Source organism: Erythrolamprus reginae, chromosome 5 (genome assembly GCF_031021105.1).
Source record: "Erythrolamprus reginae isolate rEryReg1 chromosome 5, rEryReg1.hap1, whole genome shotgun sequence".
Taxonomy (NCBI): Eukaryota; Metazoa; Chordata; class Lepidosauria; order Squamata; family Dipsadidae; genus Erythrolamprus; species Erythrolamprus reginae.
Genome location: NC_091954.1, coordinates 111,844,194 through 111,867,855, shown reverse-complemented (window position 1 = coordinate 111,867,855; position 23,662 = coordinate 111,844,194). Strand labels below are relative to the sequence as shown.

The 23,662-nt window shown below is 46.5% G+C and overlaps 1 protein-coding gene across 1 annotated transcript in view; it reads right to left on the bottom strand.

Moving 5' to 3' along the window:
* The window catches only part of CHRD (chordin), a 28,418-nt gene extending 9,228 nt beyond the window's left edge, over positions 1-19,190 (bottom strand). Inside the window, exons 1-9 of the mRNA XM_070754154.1 lie at positions 19,090-19,190; positions 17,492-17,608; positions 17,139-17,295; positions 15,358-15,602; positions 12,092-12,205; positions 5,193-5,399; positions 3,308-3,401; positions 1,758-1,808; positions 147-250 (exon numbers count right to left, since the gene is read on the bottom strand). Coding sequence (XP_070610255.1) covers positions 147-250; positions 1,758-1,808; positions 3,308-3,401; positions 5,193-5,399; positions 12,092-12,205; positions 15,358-15,602; positions 17,139-17,295; positions 17,492-17,518 — 999 coding nt within the window. The 5' untranslated portion in view covers positions 17,519-17,608; positions 19,090-19,190. The remainder of the gene's footprint in view (positions 1-146; positions 251-1,757; positions 1,809-3,307; positions 3,402-5,192; positions 5,400-12,091; positions 12,206-15,357; positions 15,603-17,138; positions 17,296-17,491; positions 17,609-19,089) is intronic.
* Between the last annotated feature and the right edge of the window lie 4,472 nt (positions 19,191-23,662).

Sequence of the window (23,662 nt, the reverse complement as noted above, 5' to 3'; positions counted from 1 at the left end):
AGAGAGGGCGTCAGATGCCGTCTGTGGTATGCATGCCATAAGTTCGCCATCTCGGATCCCAACAGTTTTAATGCACAACACAGCTGGGTTAAGCCTGTTGGCGCAACGGGCATTTCTCAAATGTCCAGTTGATGGTTTTTTCCTACCTTGCAGCTGCAAATTGCACATTTGATGAGCCCAAATGGGGGCACTACAGGGTGCCAATGTGTGCCTGCCCGTCTCCACGTCTTGTCACCATCAAAATAGCATCCTAAGAAGGAGAAAGAGGGTCAGAGCACTTGGCATAGAGGCAACGTAGATCAGACTGTTGGAACTGTAGTCAACAAATAATAATAATAATAATAATAATAATAATAATAATAATAATAATAATAATAATAATTTATTAGATTTGTATGCCACTCCTTTCCGAAGACTTGGAGCAGCTAGTATAGTATAGTATAGTATAGTATAGTATAGTATAGTATAGTATAGTATAGTATAGTATAGTATAGTTGTTCTAACCACAATGTATAGTATAGTGTAGTGTAGTGATGTGTAGTGCAGTGTAGTGTAGTGTAGTGTAGTGTAGTATAGTATAGTATTAGTACAGTAATTCCTCGCTACTTCACTGTTCATATTTCGCGGATTTCCTACTTCACAGGTTTTCAAAGGGGGCTTAAATCCATTAAATCCATTGAAAATTTTAATCCATTAAAAATTCATAAAATTCTTCTATAGTACTACTTATAGGATATCCTATGTAGTTCCAGCTGAGAAACATTATAGAATGACCGTTTAATGCAAAGGGTGGGTTTTAAAAGTCCAAATACTCATTAAATACATTAAAAAGTATCTTTACTTCACAGAAATTCTTTTTCGCAGGTAGTCTTTGAACGCATGCCCTGCGAAAAACGAGGGATTACTGCATAGCATAAGATAACATAAGATAACATAAGATAACATAAGATAACATAACATATAAATAATAACAACCATAATAATGAATAATTAAATAATTAAAATAATAAATAAAAAATAAAATAAAATAAAATAAAATAAAATAAAATAAAATAAAATAAAATAATATAATAATAATAATAATAATAATAATAATAATAATAATAATAATAATAAATAAAAATAAAATGACCTTCTTAAGTGGCCATTCAAGACCCACATTAATTGAGTCTGAAGTGGGTTGGACAATTCACAGTGGGGGGAAATAGCCATGCCCTTAGCATGTTGCATTCACTAGACCAGGGTTTCCATAACTTTAGGACTTGTGGACTTCAGTTCCCAGAATTCCCTAGCCAGCTAGGCTGGCTAGAGCAGTGTTTCCCAACCTTGGCAACTTGAAGATATTTGGACTTCAACTCCCAGAATTCCCCAGCCAGCAAATGCTGGCTGGGGAATTCTGGGAGTTGAAGTCCAGATATCTTCAAGTTTCCATGGTTGGGAAACACTGGGCTATAGAATTCTGGGAATTGAAGTCTAATACAGAGTGGCCAATTTTGGAGACCCCTGCATCGGACCCATCACCTACAGCCCTAGCGTAAACTTCTTTTTAATAAAAACTGGAACATTGATTTCATTTGAATTTAGCTCTGATGCCATGATGACCCTGAGCAATAATGCTCCCCATGGGCTCTGTGGTACGTGTACAAAAACCTCTTTGCCCCTTTGGAGGGCCAGGGCAAACTGTTAAAAAAGAAAATGCGCTGTTCGTTTCTACCAGAAGATCCATAATGCTCAGCTGCCCCCACCCTTGCCCTTACCTTCGCTGCCCTCTCGGGTTTTCTCTGCTTTTTTCTGTTCTTCATTTCCCTCTGTTCAAAAAGAGAGGATGTACATTTGCATGACGGGCAGAAGGGGGGGAAAAACCAGGATCAGCTGTGATTGGGACAGGCACGTTCCCCTACTGGGGTGGGGGCATTATTGGGTTCCTATCCATATAGATGAGGGTGCCACGGCAGTAGTAAAACTGGAGCTGCATGCGCAGCTTTGGGTCTCTGGCAGGCGCATGTGCGCAACCCAGTGAGATTTTGCTTCTGCACATATGTAGGAAGCGAAATCTCGTAAGGGGAGCACATGCATGCAAGATTTCAATGATTATTATTTTTTGCTTCTGCGCTTGCTTCTTTCCTTCATTTTTTCTTTCCCTCCCTCCCTTCCCTGCTGCCTCCCTCCCTCTCTTTCATTCCTGTCTCCCTCTCTCTCCTTTCCTCCTTCCTTTCATTTGTTCGTTCCTTCTTTCCCTCCTCTCCTTCCCTCCTCCCTCTCCTTCCTTCCTTCCTTCCTTCTTATCTCCCTCCCTCTCTTTCCTTTCTTCATCCCTCCCTCTTTCCTTCTTCTCTCCCCTCCCCTCCCTCCTTTCTTTTCTTCCTTCTTTCCCTCCCTCCCTCTCCTCCCTTCCTCTTTCCCTCCTGCCCTCTCCTTCCTTCCTTCCTTACTCTCTCTCTCTCCCTCTCCTTCTCTATTTCCTTTGTTCTTTCCCTCCCTCTCCTTCCTTCCTCTCCCCCTCCTTCCCTCTCCTTCCTTCCTTCTTCTCTCCCTCCCTCCCACTCCTTCCTTTTTCCACTCTCCCCCTCCTTCCTTCCTTCCTTCTTCTCTCCCTCCCTCCCTCTCCTTCCTTTTTCCACTCTCCCCCTCCTTCCTTCCTTCCTTCCTTCTTCTCTCCCTCCCTCCCTCTCCTTCCTTTTTCCACTCTCCCCCTCCTTCCTTCCTTCCTTCCTTTCCTTCCTCTCTCCCACCATCCCTCCCTCTTTCCTTCTTCTCTCCCTCCCCCTCCTTCCACCCCTCCTTTCTTTCCTTCCTTCTTTCCCTCCCACCCTTCGATCCTGCCTCCCCTCCCTCCCTTCTTTCTTCCAAACTTCCGTTCCCTCCAGTGGTTGGTGATGAGCCAGAATGCTAAAGTGGCTCGTAGGTTCAGCGAGGTTTTTTTGCTTCTGCACATGCCGAAACATGGGCACACCTATGGCTCCGTGCACGATTTTGCTGCCTCCATAGGTGGCAAAAACCTACGAGCCGCGGCAGTGAGTACAAATTATTATTCCGGCTCATAGCCCACCGCTGCCTCCCTCCCTCTCCCTTCTCTATAACTATGTCCCTTCCTCCCTCTCCAAGCAAATGTGAATCATTTGTCAAGCATTTGAATGGAAATCCCATGACCATGTGGGATGCTGCAGTGGCCCTAAGTGTGAAGAAGTCGCTTTTCTCAGTGTCATTGTGTAGCTTTGAATGGTCCCTAAATGAATTGTTGTAAGTCAAGACTGGCGGAAAGCATAGCAGCGCATCTGCAGGCTTCATCCAGCCACGCCCAGGTTACCTTGACAGACAGGGCAGCATTGGTTACTTTGATGGAGTGGCTGGGAGCAGTTGAGTGGCTGGCACAACACTGGATCACAGATCACCGTCCGCTTCTGAGGAACCGGAAGGAGGGAGAGGGGGGGAGAGAGGGAGACGGAGGGAGAGGGAGAGAGAGGGAAGGGGAGAGAGAGAGGGAGAGAGAGGGAGAGAGAGAGGGAGGGAGGGAGAGAAAGGGAGGGGGACAGAGAGAGGGAGAGTGAAAGAGAGGGAGGGAGGGAGGAAGAGAGAGAGAGGGAGGGAGCGGGGGGGAATAATAGAAGGAAGACAATTAGAGAAGGCAAAGCAACAGCATTTAGCAATAGCATTTATACTTACATACCACTTCACAATGCTTCACATGGGTCGAATCCGACCACATTGTGGGCCGGATCTGGGCCTTGGTGTTTGACATCCCAGATCTGGGTATAAACTTTTTTGTTTTCTTTTTCACACTTTACAGAGATTCCAATTTACATACCTCAAATTAAAATACAATACAATATCACGTGCCAATTTCTTAGTCAAATTAATCAATTTTTTTTCAAATTATTCATGCAATTATTTTCTGGTACATATCATTCATCCTGTGCTACCTCCTTTCCAAATGCTATCATCAGGATTTTTAGATAACGTTCTTCGCTTTCATTTAAAGTGCTATAGCTATCTAAACTTCTCTTGGCTCTTCGCGGTTTTTCTTAACTATGCCATCGTGTTTCAGTCCCTTCTTAGAAAACACATTCCTACTTTCATTTTTTTTAAAAAAAAAAACCACCCCAAAACCCTCTTTTTATCATAACTGCCCTTAACAATAGAATATATCCAAATTTACGACTCTTTAAAAGCCCAGGAAGGAAAGAGAAAAAAAATAAAAATAAAGAAAGAATAAAAGAGAAAAGAAATGAAAATAGAAGAGCAGATAAGTATAGGAAAAGATAAAACGCTATTCATATCATATCTTAATCCAGTGTTTCCCAACCTTGGCAACTTGAAGATATCTGGACTTCAACTCCCAGAATTCCCCAGCCAGCATTCGCTGGCTGGGGAATTCTGGGAGTTGAAGTCCAGATATCTTCAAGTTGCCAAGGTTGGGAAACACTGTCTTAATTCATACCGTTCTAACGGGATGCTTCAATTCTTCCTGAAAACCACGATTACTTTATTTTATTTATTTTTATTTATTTATTGTCCAATACACAATGAGAGTTTTAGTGTATATATATACACATAGTAAAATACATGATGAAATTATAGAGGAGATACTCATAGTAAAATATATCTATGAAAAGAATAGAAAAGAAAGTATAGTAACAGAACATATCAATGAAAGAATAGAAGAAGAGATATAGGAATAAAAGAAAGGTATAGGAGATATAGGAGAGCAATAGGACAGGGGACGGAAGGCACTCTAGTGCACTTGTACTCGCCCCTTACTGACCTCTTAGGAATCTGGATAGGTCAACCGTAGATAATCTAAGGGTAAAGTGTTGGGGGTTTGGGGATGACACTATGGAGTCCGGTAATGAGTTCCACGCTTCGACAACTCGGTTACTGAAATCATATTTTTTACAATCAAATTTGGAGCGGTTAATGTTAAGTTTAAATCTGTTGTGTGCTCTTGTGTTGTTGTGGTTGAAGCTGAAGTAGTTGCTGACAGGCAGGACGTTGCAGCATATGATCTTGTGGACAATACTTAGATCATGTTTAAGGCGTCTTAGTTCTAAGCTTTCTAGGCCCAGGATTGAAAGTCTAGTCTCATAGGGTATTCTGTTTCGAGTGGAGGAGTGAAGGGCTCTTCTGGTGAAGTATCTTTGGACATTTTCAAGGGTGTTAATGTCTGAGACTTTGCCCGCTGTCTGCCCACCTACCTGACAGAAGCATATAGAACATTTCTTGTCATAGTTGGGAGCCCAGCGGGAGCCGTGAGGCCGGTGTTGACCTTCGAAAAAGCAGGCATGGGGGTCTTTCTTCACCTCTTTTGGGTCCATGAACCTTGGTTCTCTAACCGCTCCCTCCTCTATGTTCTCAGAGGCCAGACGGTGGCCCATGGCCTTGCATTGGTTGGGAATGTGAACCTGGAATTGAACAAGTGAGAATCTTTTGTTAGATTAGGGCCAGTCCAAAGCTGAAAGAAAGAGAAATCATTATTATTATTATTATTATTATTATTATTATTATTATTATTATTTTATGATTATTTATTAGATTTGTATGCCCCCCCTCTCTGGAGACTCGGAGCGATTCACAACATAAAAAAGGAAAAATCCAATGATCAAAACAATTTAAAAACCCTTAATATAAAAAGCAATCAGATGCCTAACACTTTGTCAGTGTTCTGGTTCTTATCTAGAAAAGTTTGTAAGTAGAGGCGTTCTTAGGTAGAGAAAATGTAGCAGGACAAGAACTACTTGTTGCCAATAAGGGAGCAGAGACCACAAGGAGATTTGAGATGCTCAGGTTTATTGCATGCAGTTCAGAATAAATCAAAGAACATCTGAACAGTTTCAAAACTGTCTCTAGGGTCTATTTATACATATTCAAAAGCGTACAGTGAAATAACCAATCATATATCAGAGAAACAAGGTTATATGATGTAGCTGGCTGAAGCATAGACATCAGAGAGTTATTGTTAATGGCGAGTATTCTGAGCAAGACAGGTTACAAGCGGTGTGCCACAAGGATCTGTTCTGGGTCCTATTCTTTTTAATATGTTTGTGAGTGACATAGGGGAAGGTTTGGTAAGGAAGGTTTGCCTATTTGCCGATGACTCTAAAGTGTGCAATAGGGTTGATATTCCTGGAGGTGTCTGTAATATGGTAAATGATTTAGCTTTACTCGATAAATGGTCAAAGCAATGGAAACTGCAGTTTAATGTTTCCAAATGTAAAATAATGCACTTGGGGAAAAGGAATCCTCAAACTGAGTATTGTATTGGCACTTCTGTGTTAGCAAAAACTTCTGAAGAGAAGGATTTAGGGGTAGTGATTTCTGACAGTCTCAAAATGGGTGAACAGTGCAGTCAGGCGGTAGGGAAAGCAAGTAGGATGCTTGGCTGCATAGCTAGAGGTATAACAAGCAGGAAGAGGGAGATTATGATCCTGCTATATAGAGTGCTGGTGAGACCACATTTGGAATCCTGTATTCAGTTCTGGAGACCTCACCTACAAAAAGATATTGACAAAATTGAACGGGTCCAAAGACGGGCTACAAGAATGGTGGAAGGTCTTAAGCATAAAACCTATCAGGAAAGACTTCATGAACTCAATCTGTATAGTCTGGAGGACAGAAGGAAAAGGGGGGACATGATCAAAACATTTAAATATGTCAAAGGGTTAAATAAGGTCCAGGAGGGAAGTGTTTTTAATAGGAAAGTGAACACAAGAACAAGGGGACACAATCTGAAGTTAGTTGGGGGAAAGATCAAAAGCAACATGAGAAAATATTATTTTACTGAAAGAGTAGTAGATCCTTGGAACAAACTTCCAGCAGACGTGGTTGGCAAATCCACAGTAACTGAATTTAAACATGCCTGGGATAAACATATATCCATCCTAAGATAAAATACAGAAAATAGTATAAAACGAAATTACAGAAATGAAAGTCCCTGTGGTAGGGCTAAAGAAGAAGTTACAGTTAATATGTGGTTATATTCGTGTCAAGCAATATGCCAGTCTATATGCCTAGAGTGCAGGTGACAACCTACCTTACACCATCAAAGATATGTTCTCTTTCCTGAGTACATTTCTTGGTTACGCTTTTAACGCTACAGCTGTACCCCAGCCGGGGTACAGAGGAAGTGAGACTATGTGAACAGAGATTGTCAGCATAAAAATGTACTTTAAAAATGTCAAGTTTATACCAGATATATGTAGGACAGAGGTCAAATATCAAAAGAGCATAGTCCAGGCAGGTATTGCAATAGTAAGTAAAAATGGATATATCAGGCCTTAGCCTAGCTTCCTCAGTATCACTGTACTATGAAGTCTAAATTCTATTTTGCTATTGCTTAATTTTACTCAAATTCTGCTGGCCACGTGAGCCCAGCCAGGCTGTTTTTTCCTGGCCAGAGTATGAACATGGCTTGGTGTCATTTTTTTTCTCTAATGCTGATGCAGAATGATGGCTCGTTTCACTCTAAGAATTGGCATATCTGGGTGGTTTTACATCCAAATATTAATCGGGCCCATAGCGCTTTAGCTTCCAAGCACAGGCAGGACAAGCCAAATGCGGGCATTGCATTTTCACAGAATTAAAATGAAATAGAATATTATAACTTTCTAGTGTGTGTTTTTTTCAAACTTGGCCCCTTTAAGATGCTCAAACGTTTCTGGGTGCTGAAGTCCTCACATATTGGGTGGGAAACGCTGGTTTGGTATAGGGGTCTCCAACCTTGGCAACATTAAGCCTGGCGGACTTCAATTCCCAGAATTCCCCATCCAGCTGGCTGGGGAATTCTGGGAGTTGAAGTCCGCCAGGTTTAAAGTTGCCAAGATTGGAAACCTCTGGTCTAATGCATAGTGTATATTCACTGCCACTATGCAACAGACAAATAGGTTTGCTTTCTGGGGAATTCTGGGAGTTAAAGTCCATACATTTTAAATTAGCTAAGATTAGAAACATAGAAACATAGACTGACGGCAGAAAAAGACCTCATGGTCCATCTAGTCTGCCCTTATACTATTTCCTGTACTTTATCTTAGGATGGATATATGTTTATCCCAGGCATGTTTAAATTCAGTGACTGTGGATTTACCAACCACGCCTGCTGGAAGTTTGTTCCAAGCATCTACTACCCTTTCAGTCAAATAATATTTTCTCACGTTGCTTCTGATCTTTCCCCCAACTAACCTCAGATTGTGCCCCCTTGTTCTTGTGTTCACTTTCCTATTAAAAACACTTCTCTCCTGAACCTTATTGAACCCTTTCACATATTTAAATGTTTCTATCATGTCCCCCCTTTTCCTTCTGTCCTCCAGACTATACAGATTGAGTTCATGAAGTCTTTCTTGATAAGTTTTATGCTGAAGACCTTCCACCATTCTTGTAGCCCGTCTTTGGACCCGTTCAATTTTGTCAATATCTTTTTGTAGGTGAGGTCTCCAAAACTGAACACAGTACTGTACTCCAAATCGCTCTATACAGCGGGTGAGACCACATTTGGAATACTGTGTTCAGAAACAATGCTCTAAAATTTTTAATAATGCTCTAAATATTTTAATTTTTTTTTCTTTTTCTGTGTGTGAGTTTTTGGTTGTATTTTGTGTGTTTAAATAAAGTTTACTTTTATATATATATATATATACACATACACACAGTGATATATATATATATATATATATATACACATACACACAGTGATCCCCCGATCATTGCGAGGGTTCCGTTCCAGGACCCCCCGCAACGAGCGGATTTTCGCGAAGTAGTACTGTGGAAGTAAAAACACCATCTGCGCATGCGCAGATGGTGTTTTTACTTCCCAGCAGCGAGGAGCCAAAGATTGGGGTTTCCCCGCCGCCCACGCGAACTCCTCGCTGCTGCCGCGCCCGCCGCTCGCCCGCCCTTCGCCCGGCCACCCGCCGTTCGCTCGCTGCTCGCCCGGCCACTCGGGTTCGTTTGGCTTCGGGACATGCCGGCGGCGACGTTTTAAAACAGCCACGCGGTTTACCAACTGAGTCCCGAAGTCAAAGGCGAACTTCGGGACTCAGTTGGGAAGCCGCGCGGCTGTTTTAAAACGTCGCCGCCGGCATGTCCCGAAGCCAAACGAACCCGGGTGGCCGGGCGAGCAGCAAGCCCGCCTTTCGCCCGGCCACCCGCCGTTCGCTTCGCTGCTTGCCTGGCCACCCGGGTTCGTTTGGCTTCGGGACATGCTGGCGGCGACGTTTTAAAACAGCCGCGCAGTTTACCAACTGAGTCCCGAAGTCAAAGTCGAACGTGGGCGTGGGCGGTGGGGAAACCCCAATCTTCGGCTCCTCGCTGCTGGGAAGTAAAAGTGTTTTTACTTCCGCAGCGCTACTTCGCGAAAACCCGCTCGTTGCGGGGGGTCCTGGAACAGAACCCTCGCAATGATCGGGGGATCACTGTGTGTGTATATATATATATATACTGTATATATATATATATATATATATATATACTGTATATATATATATATATATACTGTATATATATATATATATATATATATACTGTGTGTGTGTGTGTGTGTGTGTATATATATATATATTCCATTTTACAACAACACAAAGATTGGAACTTCAGCCTGATGATGGTGAATGTGATTTCGCCGAAACGTCGCATAGACATGCAAAATATTACACAGGGCAAAACCCAAACTCAGAACAATCTACATATATATATATATATATATATATATATATATATATATATATATATATATATATATATATATATATATATATATATATATATATATCCCCCCCCCCAGAAACAATGCTCTAATTATTTTCCCTCTTCTAGTATGTAAAGAATCAGCAAACACCTATTTCTGAACTTTAAACAAACAACTCATTTAGAACATGTGTCTACGGAGAGGGACGACATACAAATCTAATAAATAAATAAATAATAAATAAATAAATGTGAGGGAATGCAAGCAATTTTTTTTGAAAAAAAAAAGGGCAGTAGTCTGTTCCACTCCTCTTCCCCCCACCGCCTCCCGCAAAGGTTCTATTATCATTCAATGTTATGCAAACATCCATCTTCATAAATGCAGCATTTCTCATTATTTTATTTCCAGGCCAAGAAAAGCTCCACTTGTGGAATTTCCATCTCTCTAGAGAGCCTTGCAATGATTAGGAATGCAAACAATGTGGAGTTTAAGATGTTGGCGCATGGCTTTCCTGGGCAACTGGCCACGTTCCTAAATGTTCCCACTTGCTAAGAAAAAACAAGAGTAATTTTCATAATTCTCTCCCTGTGTGACTTCAATTCTTGTCGTGTGCTCATCATCACCTCCTTGAAAGGAAGAAGTTTTGGGACCTTATCCTGGTACAGATTGTTCAAAAACTCAGCTCTATCTTCTGTTTTTTTAATTAAAAATTGTATTTTAATTTTGGGAGCTTCATCCCTGGGTGCTTTCAAGAAGAGACTGGACTGACACCTGTCAGAAATGTTGTAGGGCAGGGATGGTGAACGTTTTTCAGCTTGGGTACCAAAAGAGTTCACATGCATTTGATAGGATCAGTAACGGGCAGCCAAAATTTTTACTGCCTCACTGTGGGTGTGGCTTAATTTTGTGGGCATGGCTTAATGGTCATGTGACTGGGTGGGAGTGGCTTGCTGGCCATGTGACCAGGTGGGAGTGGAAACATAGAAACATAGAAGACTGACGGCAGAAAAAGACCTCATGGTCCATCTAGTCTGCCCTTATACTATTTCCTGTATTTTATCTTACGATGGATATATGTTTATCCCAGGCATGTTTAAATTCAGTTACTGTGGATTTACCAACCACGTCTGCTGGAAGTTTGTTCCAAGGATCTACTACTCTTTCAGTGAAATTATATTTTCTCACGTTGCTTTTGATCTTTCCCTCTTGAATGATCATCATCGTTCAAGTGAACTGTTAAGTCCTTGACTTACAACCTTATCAGTGTTGCTCGCTGGGGTGACAATTTGTTTTGCGTTTCCCACGCTCTCCTTCCGGGGTCGCCCCTCCACCTCAGGCTGGGTAGGTAGGCGAACAGGTGCTGCCAGAAGCATCAATGCTGCCACCTAGGCCTTCTGCTTGCACCTCAGGAGGGAGATGGTCGCATGAGGCTGGAGGGGAGCCGGGCAGGAGAGAGGGAAGTTCGTCCGAGGCCAGGAAGAAGGAAATAGGAAAAAAGCAAGGAGTGCAGACACAGCAGGGGGAAAAAGGAGAGCCGAGCCAAGACCAGTAATCCAGGAAGTGACAGCCGCCGATCAACTGGAGCTGCACACGCATTTTAATTTCCGCCGGTGGAACTGCCTTCCACCCCGTCCTGCCTGCTGCCCACCCCTGGATAGGATGCACGTTAGTGCCCACACCCATAATGCAATGCCATCCCCCTATGCTAAGGTGACCAGACGTCCCACTTTTTGGGAATTTTTCCCGCGTCCCACATTGTTTTTAAAAAGTCCTGCTTTTTTCGGCCAGCCAATTTGCAGAACCCATGCCATAGGTTGGCTATCACTGGAATAAATTATTATTATTATTATTATTATTATTATTATTATTATTATTATCATCATCATCATTAATTAGATTTGTATGCCGCCCCGCTCCATAGACTCAGGGTGGCTCAAAACAGTAATAGTACAATATATAACAAATCTAATAATTAAAAGTCACTAAAAACCCCTTATTAAAAAGAAACATACACACAAACATACCATGCATAAACTATATAGGCCCGGGGGAGATGTCTCAGTTCCCCCATGCCTGGCGGCAGAGGTGGGTTTTAAGAAGTTTACGAAAGGCAAGGAGGGTGGGGCAGTTCTAATCTCCAGGGGGAGCTGGTTCCAGAGGGTCGGGGCTGCCACAGAGAAGGCTCTTCCCCTGGGTCCCGCCAAACGACATTGTTTAGTCGAGGGGACCTGGAGAAGGCCAACTCTGTGGGACCTAACTGGCTGCTGGGATTCGTGTGGCAGAAGGCGGTCTCGGAGATATTCTGGCCCGATGCCATGAAGGGTTTTATAGATGACCTACAAGGTCCCTTCCAATTCTGTTAATCTGCAAATGGTTTGGAAATCTGAGTCTATTAGAGCTAAAAAAAAGCAGACGTACCTTCCCCCGGATCTCTCCTTGGGGGTTCGCTTTGGTGCTGACTTGCAGGAAGGCTGTGCCTTGAGCTAGGTGGCGAAACAGCTCTGCGTCCAGGTCCTTCACCACTCCTTGGGCCTACGAGGGAAAGACAAGTGCTTCAATAGAGTGCCAGGACAGCGTGCAGGGAATTCTCAACTTACATCTCATTTGTTTAGAGTTTCTCAGTCATACAGGTCATGGCTGTCCCAAATACCGTATATTTCAGAGTATAAAATGCACCGGAGTATAAGATGCACTTTAGTTTTTGGAAAATAAGGAAAAGAATATGCTTACTGTTCTGGTTTCTGATAGAACTTTAGCTATTACAAATAACTCTTACTAAATGCAGTATTTCATAAACAAAGAAACTCCATCTTTATTCTCTTCCCTTCCTTATTCAAAGTACAGTTCATACTAGCACATTCCTTTCCATCCCGTTATCTTTCTTAATTGCATTCCTCCTGCATTCCTCCCAGCCTCCTCCGTTTAACAAGATTTATGTACTCACAGCATGATTCAAAAACAGCAGAAATTACTGTAAAATAACACAGAATGTGTTTGCTTGCTTGGGAGCTGAACAGGAACACCTTTCATTTTAGTTCTACAACATTGAAACTCCAACCTTCTTCCCCACTGACCCCCCGACGTACCAAGTAAATCACTCATGGAAACATAGAAACATAGAAGACTGACAGCAGAAAAAGACCTCATGGTCCATCTAGTCTGCCCTTATACTATTTTCTGTATTTTATCTTAGGATGGATATATGTTTATCCCAGGCATGTTTACATTCAGTTACTGTGGATTTACCAACCACGTCTGCTGGAAGTTTCTTCCAAGCATCTACCACTCTTTCAATAAAATAATATTTTCTCACGTTGCTTCTGATCTTTCCCCCAACTAACTTCAGATTGTGTCCCCTTGTTCTTGTGATCACTTTCCTATTAAAAACACTTCCCTCCTGGACATTATTTAACCCTTTAACATATTTAAATGTTTCGATCATGTCTCCCCTTTTCTTTCTGTCCTCCAGACTATACAGATTGAGTTCATGAAGTCTTTCCTGATACGTTTTATGCTTAAGACCTCCAGTATTTAACCCATTCCTTCCCTTAATATTTTCTTCCAAACACCTGTTCCTTACGTTTTTGGACCCTTCTGAATTTAGGATTAACCCAGCGAACATCTGATTCTTCCTCGCTAGATTCTGGACTCATGGCAACATCCTGTGGCTGGCCTCCCACCTGTTCTACTACCTGTAACCCTGGGCCCACCACTAATTCATAAACACTATCTGTATCAGAGTCCTCAAATTCTTCATCATCTTCCAACTGACCAGGAGTATGTACAACACTTACCAGGTATTCATCTGGCTAGCGTCCTTAGCCAGCACATTATTTTATCCCCTGGTTAGGGCTTTAAAAAAACCATATTCAGAGAGAGTAACATTTAACCAATGTCTCAGAAATGTGAATTGTGGTTGTGGCTCAATTGTGGTTGTAAGTCGAGGACTTCCTATATTAACGGTGGTGACTCCTTCACATCCGATTATTGCAGCTATGTGCTTGCAATTGTTCGCTGGGTGTGCTTGTATGTCTGCGCAGCCCCTAATAACAGAGGGCATTATGCATCTAATTGTCTGCTCTCAGTTTAATGGTCTGCCAGCTTCAATTTTTGCAGAGAGCTCCTTTTTGGTAGATGGCCCAAGGAAAGAACTGGTGATGCCAGAATGGAATCTATGAACAATTTTCCTGAGCTTGTTCCATTTTTCTGCATTTGGAAATTAAGCTTGCTCTGTCTTCGCTGCCAGAGGTTCACAGGACACCCATGGTGGGAATTGTCTTATGGAAAGGGCTTTGCATTCTGCTGGCCTGAGGGGTAACATCACACATCACACAACAGGGGGATCCCACAGCTAGAATAGACTCAGAAGGAAGGATGCCCATTAGCCACTCTCTCTCAGACCAACCCACCTCAGAGGATTGCTGTTGCTATGGGGGAAATAAGAAGAGGAAGAAGGGTTGTTGGTCTGTTGGCTGCCTTCACATTATTTATAATAATGATAGAAGTGGGAGATGGATGGATGGATGGATGGACAGACAGAGAGATGGACATAGATAGGTGATAGATAGATAGATAGATAGGTAGATAGGTAGGTAGGTAGGTAGGTAGGTAGGTAGGCAGGCAGGCAGGCAGGCAGGCAGGCAGGCAAACAGACAGAAGAGCCGAGGTGGCGCAGCAGGTAGAGTGCAGTACTGTAGGCCACTAAAGATGACTGTAGATCTGTAGGTCAGCGGTTCAAATCTCCTCACCGGCTCAAGGTTGACTCAGCCTTCCATCCTTCCGAGGTGGGTCAAATGAGGACCCAGATTGTGGGGGGCAAAAGGCTGTGCTCTGTTAAAAAGTGCTATTGCTAATATGTTGTAAGCCGCTCTGAGTCTAAGGAGAAGGGCGGCATAAAAATCGAATAGATAGATAGATAGATAGATAGATAGATAGATAGATAGATAGATAGATAGATAGATAGACAGACAGACAGACAGACAGACAGACAGACAGACAGACACACACAGACAGACAGACAGACAGACACTGATAGAAAGACAGACAGGCAGGCAGGCGATAGACACTGATAGACAGACAGACAGAAACAGACAGACAGACAGACACTGATAGACAGACAGACATGCAGACAGACAGATAGATAGGCAGGCGGGCAGGCAGGCAGATAGATAGATAGAGACAGAGGACTTGACAATGCATTTATTTATTTATTTATTTAGTCCAATACATAATACACATTGAAGAGAATAGATATGTAGTAATATAAATAAAGAAAACAATAGAAGAAAAGATATAAAAGTATAGGTGAAGATATTTGACAGGAAGAAAAAGATAAATGAGATAAGGAGAGACAATTGGACAGGGGACGGAAGGCACACTGGTGCACTTATGCACGCCCCCTTACTGACCTCTAAGGAACCTGGAGAGGTCAATCGTGGATAGTCTAAGGGAAAAATGTTGGGGGTTAGGGGTTGACACTACTGAGTGAGGTAATGAGTTCCACGCTTCGACAACTCGGTTGCTGAAGTCATATTTTTTACAGTCAAGTTTGGAGCGGTTAATATTAAGTTTGAATCTGTTGTGTGCTCTTGTGTTGTTGCGATTGAAGCTGAAGTAGTCATTGACTACTTCATTGCATTGCATTGCATTGCTGGCCAGGAGGGTCTTCCCCTTTAGCCCCCTACCTCTGTGCCATAGAAACCTCTCAGCAGCCTCCTGTGTTCGGGGGGGCTGCTCTCACCAATCTCTCCCAGCTCAGCAAAGCCGTGCAAGTGAGCCCGGACGGTCCCCTCGTCTGCCCTGCCCAGGCCGGCCACCACAATTTCATAGTGCAGGTGGCAGCGATCGTCCAAGGAGACCCAGGCGTGTCCGGCGGAGCCCGTGCGCACGGCAGGGGAGACAAACTGACCGGCCAGAGGGATAGGAAGTTCTGCAGGACGAAAGACAACAACTTCATGGAGTGACAACACACTTCCAAGTTACAAACAGCATTCTTCACACTTATGACCGTTGCAGCCTCCCCATGATCACACGATCAACATTCAAATGCTTGGCAACTGACTCATATTTATGATGGTGGCAATGTCCAATGGTATGCATGCCCCCTTATGAGATTTGGCTTCTGCTCATGCGCAGCAGGGGAAATCTCGCAGGAAGACCCTCGCGCAAGCAAGATTTTGGTGAATTTTGCCATTTTTTTGCTTGTAACCTGGATTGGTTGAATATCTATTTGTAAGTAAGGTGAATGTTAGAGTGTGTAGATAATAAACCTTCAACAAAGCCTAAGTAGAGTTAAGGTAGCAATGTGAGTTATTTAGCCAATGAATCAGACTTAGTATAAAATAGAACAATATTATTATATACAAATAGGCAAATAAGCAATAGTAGTTACACAGTCCAAATATCATACACATATAATCCTACTAATGGCTTGCAAACCAGGTTAACTCACACAGCAAAATATACACACAGCAAATATAACTCCCTAGCATAAACTTCCCCCGAGAGGAACAGCGTTGGCTCCCTCTTGTGGCCAACCAGAAAATGAGTCTTAAAGGTACAGTTTTAAACTTACATTATTAGCTTCTGTATTGCAATACCCAACATAGTTACATACAGTATGGTAGTACTGAATATAGCTGATGTAAAGTTCCTGTATACAGAAAACTGAAGTAGAAGATATTTTGCATTGAAGAGTAAACCTATTGTTTTCTGCAAACGTGTCTTTGTCATTTATCTGGTTTCTTAATTGCCACAATTAAGAAACCAGATTTAATCTGGTATATTATCTAGTCCAGTGTTTTTCAACCAGTGTGCCGTGGCACACTAGTGTGCCGCAAGACATGGTCAGGTGTGCCACGAAGAAGGAAGCTCAGGTTCCGGTCTCGCAACTTTTTGCTGAGAGAGAGAGAGAGAGAGAAAAAGAGAGAGAGAAAGAGAGAGAAAGAAAGCAGGAGAGAGAAAGAGAGAGAGAGAAAGCAAGAGAGAGAAAGAAAAGAGAGAAAGAAAGAGTGAGAGAGAAAGAAAGCAAGAGAGAGAGAAAGAGAAAGAAAGAGAGAGAGAAAAGGAGAGGAAGGGAGAGAGAGAGAAATGAGCAAAAAGGGGAGGAAAAAAGAGAAATGAGAAAATGATTTAGACAGAGAATGAGAGGAAAGAGAGAGAAACAAAAGAGAGAGAGAAGTGACTCTTGATTTAAAGTACATGATAAAAAAACACCCAAAGAACAAGAGAGAACCCCCCCCAGCCCTCACCTGTTTTTGGAAATGGTTCAAGAGTGTGTATACACACACACACACAAGGGTGGGGAGGAGACAGGGATGGAAAAAGAGAGGAGAGTGTCTTAGGGTGTCATTTTGGTTGGTGGTGTGGCCCAGGATTTTGTAAATGTAAAAAATGTGCCGCGGCTCAAAAAAGGTTGAAAGTCCTCCTGGACAACTCTGCCTATATATATGCGGACACCAAGTACCTTGATAACGAGCCAAGTGACCGTTGTAGAGCATGGAGTTTATCTGTCCTCGCAATTCTCCATCTTCAAAGTCCTTGGTGGCGACATTTAAGAAGAGCTCGTTCTGCAACAGCATGTGGGCATCGCGCCCGCTGGCTTGCGTCCAGGACCCACTGGCCTGAAAAACAACAAGGGTGTCAGGAGAGAGAATCAAAGGTACAAGGTCTGGTCCTTCATCGAGTGTCAATTCTAAACATGGGCAAAGAGGAGCGATGCATTTCACACATTTTGAAATCTCTGGTGTTTGCTGCACCGAGTTGGCGGCCGGTCTCCAGTCCCCAAGTCCACCCGCTCTTCCGCCAGCCAAAGCTCACCGTGCCATCGCGGTAGCTGTAGGTCATGTCGTACAAAATGCTACGTTTGTTTCTTCGGCGGGGTTTGGTCTCCAAGGTGACGCCAATCACCTCGCTTCCTGTTCCAGCCACCTGGATCTGGACAGAAGATTATTTTATTTTAATTTCTTTTATTTTTTTCATTTCATTTCATGATCATCGTTCAAGCCACTCCCACCTGGTCACAGGGCCGGCAAGCTGCTCCTATACAGTCACATGACCATTAGGCCTTTGAAAAGTGTTCGGAAACTTCAGATCGTGCAGAATGCAGCTGCGAGAGCTATCATGGGCTTTCCTAAATACGCCCATGTCACACCAACACTCCGCAGTCTGCATTGGTTGCCGATCAGTTTCCAGTCACAATTCAAAGTGTTGGTTATGACCTATAAAGCCCTTCATGGCACCGAACCAGAATATCTCCGGGACCGCCTTCTGCTGCACGAATCCCAGCGACCAGTTAGGTCCCACAGAGTTGGCCTTCTCCGGGTCCCGTCAACTAAACAATGTCATTTGGCGGGACCCAGGGGAAGAGCCTTCTCTGTGGCGGCCCTGACCCTTTGGAACCAACTCCCCCCAAAGAATAGAACTGCCCCCACCCTCCTTGCCTTTCGTAAGCTCCTTAAAACCCACCTCTGTCATCAGGCATGGGGGAATTGAGACTTTCCCTCCCCCTAGGCTTATAAAATTGATGCATGGTATGCTAGTATGTATGATTGGTTTCTAAATTGGGGTTTTAAATTAACTTAAATATTAGATTTGTTTACATTGTATGATTATTGCTGTTAGCCGCCTCGAGTCTGCGGAGAGGGGCGGCATACAAATCTGATTAATAAATAAATAAATAAATTAATTAAGCCACACCCACAAAATAAGCCACACCCACAGTGTGGCAGTAAAAGGTTTGGCTGCCTATTACTGCATGTAGGGCTTTATAGATAATAACCAACACCTTGAATTGCGTTCAGAGACCAAATGAATGCTGGAATGAATGGGTCCCAAATGAATGTTTCAAAGCCACATTAACTGAATATAAAAAGAATCACAAAGTTGGGAGGGACCTTGGAGGTCTTCTAGTCCAACCCTCAGCTCAAGCAGGAAACCCTACACCAGCGCTGGCGAAACTTTTTTTCCCTAGGGGGCCCAAAGTGTGTGCATACGCGCTATTGCACACATGTGCGTGCCCACACCCATAATTCAATGCCTGCCATACCCTACCCCTCTGTGCATGCATGCACTCTCTCTCTGATGCCCCACCACCCATCCATGCGCACGCAACCCACCCTCCTCTGTTTCCCGACTTCCAGTGGGCCCGGTTGGCTCGTTTTTTGCCCCCCCCCAAGGCTGAAAATGCCCTCCCAGAGTCTTTGTGCAAGCCTAAAATGAGCTGGCCAGCGCACACATGCCCACTGGAGCTGAGCAAGGGCAATGGCTCGTGTGCCGGCAAATATGGCAGGTAAGTAGATTTCACCGCTGCCATCAAGATTTTTGGAGTTGTACACAATTGTGGGGTTTACATTGTGCTCACCTGCTATGATCTCATGTGCAAACTATCAGCCATGCCTGTAAAAGTCCCTTCCTACCTGGTATTCCCAGGTCCCATTTTCATGTAGCACAACTTTGGCAGAGCCCACTGCTCCTGTGTGGGTGGGTATCAAGGCGTTGGATCCACAAAGCACACTCTGTATGGCTGGAAGAGAGAAAAGGAGAGAGGGAGAGGGAAAGGGAGAGAGGGAGAGGGAAAGAGGGAGAGGGAGAGAGGGAGAGGGAGAGAGGGAGGGAATGAGAAAGAGGGAGGGAGAAGGAGAGAGGGAAAAGGAGAGAAGAGAGGGAAGGGGGAGAGAGACAGAGAAGGAGGGAGATGGAAAGGGGGAGGAAGAGAGGGAGAGGAAGAGGGAAAGGGAAAGAAAGGAAGAAAGAGGGAGGGAGAGAATGAGAAAGGGAGGAAGGAGAGAGGGAAAAGGAGAGGAAGAGAGGGAGGGGAGAGAGAGAAGGAGGGAGAGGGGGAGGGAAAGATGGAGAAAGGGGAGGGGGGGAGGGAAAAGGAGAGGAAGAGAGGGAGGGAGGGAGAGAAGGAGAGAGAGGGGAGGGAAAGGGAGAGGGAGAGGAAGAGAGGGAGAGGAAGAGAGGGAGGGAGGGACAGAGAGAAGGAGGGAGAGGGGGAGAGGGGGAGAGGGAAAAGGAGAGGAAGAGAGGGAGAGAGAGAAGGAGGGAGAGGGGGAGGGAAAGATGGAGAAAGGGGAGGGAGGGAGAAGGAGAGGAAGAGAGGGAGGGAGGGAGAGAAGGAGAGAGAGGGGAGGGAAAGGGAGAGGGAGAGGAAGAGAGGGAGAGGAAGAGAGGGAGGGAGGGACAGAGAGAAGGAGGGAGAGGGGGAGAGGGGGAGAGGGAAAATGAGAGGAAGAGAGGGAGAGAGAGAGAGAAGGAGGGAGAGGGGGAGAGGGAAAGACGGAGAGAAAGGGGGAGGGAGGGAGAGAGGGAAAAGGAGAGAAAGAGAGGGAGGGAGGGAGAGAGAAGGAGGGAGGGAGGGAACGGGAGAGGCAGAGAGGGAGGGAGGGACGGAGAGAAGGAGGGAGAGGGGGAGAGGGAAAGATGGAGAGAAAGGGGGAGGGAGGGAGAGGGAGAGAGGGAAAAGGAGAGGAAGAGAGGGAGGGAGAGAGAAGGAGGGAGGGAGGGAAAGGGAGAGTAAGAGAGGGACGGAGGGACGGAGAGAAGGAGGGAGAGGGGGAGAGGGAAAGATGGAGAGAAAGGGGGAGGGAGGGAGAGGGAGAGAGGGAAAAGGAGAGGAAGAGAGGGAGGGAGAGAGAAGGAGGGAGGGAGGGAAAGGGAGAGTAAGAGAGGGATGGAGGGACGGAGGGACGGAGAGAAGGAGGGAGAGGGGAGAGGGAAAGATGGAGAGAAAGGGGGAGGGAGGGAGGGAGAGGGAGAGAGGGAAAAGGAGAGGAAGAGAGGGAGGGAGGGAGAGAGAAGGAGGTAGGGAGGGAAAGGGAGAGGAAGAGAGGAAGGGAGGGACAGAGAGAAGGAGGGAGAGGGGGAGAGGGGGAGAGGGAAAATGAGAGGAAGAGAGGGAGAGAGAGAGAGAAGGAGGGAGAGGGGGAGAGGGAAAGACGGAGAGAAAGGGGGAGGGAGGGAGAGGGAGAGAGGGAAAAGGAGAGAAAGAGAGGGAGGGAGGGAGAGAGAAGGAGGGAGGGAGGGAACGGGAGAGGCAGAGAGGGAGGGAGGGACGGAGAGAAGGAGGGAGAGGGGGAGAGGGAAAGATGGAGAGAAAGGGGGAGGGAGGGAGAGGGAGAGAGGGAAAAGGAGAGGAAGAGAGGGAGGGAGAGAGAAGGAGGGAGGGAGGGAAAGGGAGAGTAACAGAGGGACGGAGGGACGGAGGGACGGAGAGAAGGAGGGAGAGGGGGAGAGGGAAAGATGGAGAGAAAGGGGGAGGGAGGGAAAGGGAGAGAGGGAAAAGGAGAGGAAGAGAGGGAGGGAGAGAGAAGGAGGGAGAGGGGGAGAGGGAAAGATGGAGAGAAAGGGGGAGGGAGGGAGGGAGAGGGAGAGAGGGAAAAGGAGAGGAAGAGAGGGAGGGAGGGAGAGAGAAGGAGGTAGGGAGGGAAAGGGAGAGGAAGAGAGGGAGGGAGGGACAGAGAGAAGGAGGGAGAGGGGGAGAGGGGGAGAGGGAAAATGAGAGGAAGAGAGGGAGAGAGAGAGAGAAGGAGGGAGAGGGGGAGAGGGAAAGACGGAGAGAAAGGGGGAGGGAGGGAGAGGGAGAGAGGGAAAAGGAGAGAAAGAGAGGGAGGGAGGGAGAGAGAAGGAGGGAGGGAGGGAACGGGAGAGGCAGAGAGGGAGGGAGGGACGGAGAGAAGGAGGGAGAGGGGGAGAGGGAAAGATGGAGAGAAAGGGGGAGGGAGGGAGAGGGAGAGAGGGAAAAGGAGAGGAAGAGAGGGAGGGAGAGAGAAGGAGGGAGAGGGGGAGAGGGAAAGATGGAGAGAAAGGGGGAGGGAGGGAGAGGGAGAGAGGGAAAAGGAGAGGAAGAGAGGGAGGGAGAGAGAAGGAGGGAGAGGGGGAGAGGGAAAGACGGAGAGAAAGGGGGGGAGGGAGGGAGAGGGAGAGAGGGAAAAGGAGAGAAAGAGAGGGAGGGAGGGAGAGAGAAGGAGGGAGGGAGGGAACGGGAGAGGCAGAGAGGGAGGGAGGGACGGAGAGAAGGAGGGAGAGGGGGAGAGGGAAAGATGGAGAGAAAGGGGGAGGGAGGGAGAGGGAGAGAGGGAAAAGGAGAGGAAGAGAGGGAGGGAGAGAGAAGGAGGGAGGGAGGGAAAGGGAGAGTAAGAGAGGGACGGAGGGACGGAGGGACGGAGAGAAGGAGGGAGAGGGGGAGAGGGAAAGATGGAGAGAAAGGGGGAGGGAGGGAGAGGGAGAGAGGGAAAAGGAGAGGAAGAGAGGGAGGGAGAGAGAAGGAGGGAGAGGGGGAGAGGGAAAGATGGAGAGAAAGGGGGAGGGAGGGAGGGAGAGGGAGAGAGGGAAAAGGAGAGGAAGAGAGGGAGGGAGGGAGAGAGAAGGAGGTAGGGAGGGAAAGGGAGAGGAAGAGAGGGAGGGAGGGACAGAGAGAAGGAGGGAGAGGGGGAGAGGGGGAGAGGGAAAATGAGAGGAAGAGAGGGAGAGAGAGAGAGAAGGAGGGAGAGGGGGAGAGGGAAAGACGGAGAAGGGGGAGGGAGGGAGAGGGAGGGAGGGAAAAGGAGAGAAAGAGAGGGAGGGAGGGAGAGAGAAGGAGGGAGGGAGGGAACGGGAGAGGCAGAGAGGGAGGGAGGGACGGAGAGAAGGAGGGAGAGGGGGAGAGGGAAAGATGGAGAGAAAGGGGGAGGGAGGGAGAGGGAGAGAGGGAAAAGGAGAGGAAGAGAGGGAGGGAGAGAGAGGAGGGAGGGAGGGAAAGGGAGAGTAAGAGAGGGACGGAGGGACGGAGGGACGGAGAGAAGGAGGGAGAGGGGGAGAGGGAAAGATGGAGAGAAAGGGGGAGGGAGGGAGAGGGAGAGAGGGAAAAGGAGAGGAAGAGAGGGAGGGAGAGAGAAGGAGGGAGAGGGGGAGAGGGAAAGATGGAGAGAAAGGGGGAGGGAGGGAGAGGGAGAGAGGGAAAGGAGAGGAAGAGAGGGAGGGAGAGAGAAGGAGGGAGAGGGGGAGAGGGAAAGATGGAGAGAAAGGGGGAGGGAGGGAGGGAGAGGGAGAGAGGGAAAGGAGAGGAAGAGAGGGAGGGAGGGAAAGGGAGAGTAAGAGAGGGACGGAGGGACGGAGGGACGGAGAGAAGTAGGGAGAGGGGGAGAGGGAAAGATGGAGAGAAAGGGGGAGGGAGGGAGAGGGAGAGAGGGAAAAGGAGAGGAAGAGAGGGAGGGAGAGAGAAGGAGGGAGGGAGGGAAAGGGAGAGTAAGGAGAGGGACGGAGGGACGGAGGGACGGAGAGAAGGAGGGAGAGGGGGAGAGGGAAGATGGAGAGAAGGGGGAGGGAGGGAGAGGGAGAGAGGAAAAGGAGAGGAGAGAGGGAGGGAGGGAAAGGGAGAGTAAGAGAGGGACGGAGGGACGGAGGGACGGAGAGAAGGAGGGAGAGGGGGAGAGGGAAAGATGGAGAGAAAGGGGGAGGGAGGGAGAGGGAGAGAGGGAAAAGGAGAGGAAGAGAGGGAGGAGAGAGAAGGAGGGAGGGAGGAAAGGGAGAGTAAGAGAGGGACGGAGGGACGGAGGGACGGAGAGAAGGAGGGAGAGGGGGAGAGGGAAAGATGGAGAGAAAGGGGGAGGGAGGGAGAGGGAGAGAGGGAAAAGAGAGGAAGAGAGGGAGGGAGAGAGAAGGAGGGAGGGAGGGAAAGGGAGAGTAAGAGAGGGATGGAGGGACGAGGGACGGAGAGAAGGAGGGAGAGGGGAGAGGGAAAGATGGAGAGAAAGGGGGAGGGAGGGAGGGAGAGGGAGAGAGGAAAAGGGGAGGAAGAGAGGGAGGGAGGGAGAGAGAAGGAGGTAGGGAGGGAAAGGGAGAGGAAGAGAGGGAGGGAGGGACAGAGAGAAGGAGGGAGAGGGGGGAGAGGGGGAGAGGGAAAATGAGAGGAAGAGAGGAGAGAGAGAGAGAAGGAGGGAGAGGGGGAGAGGGAAAGACGGAGAGAAAGGGGAGGGAGGGAGAGGGAGAGAGGGAAAAGGAGAGAAAGAG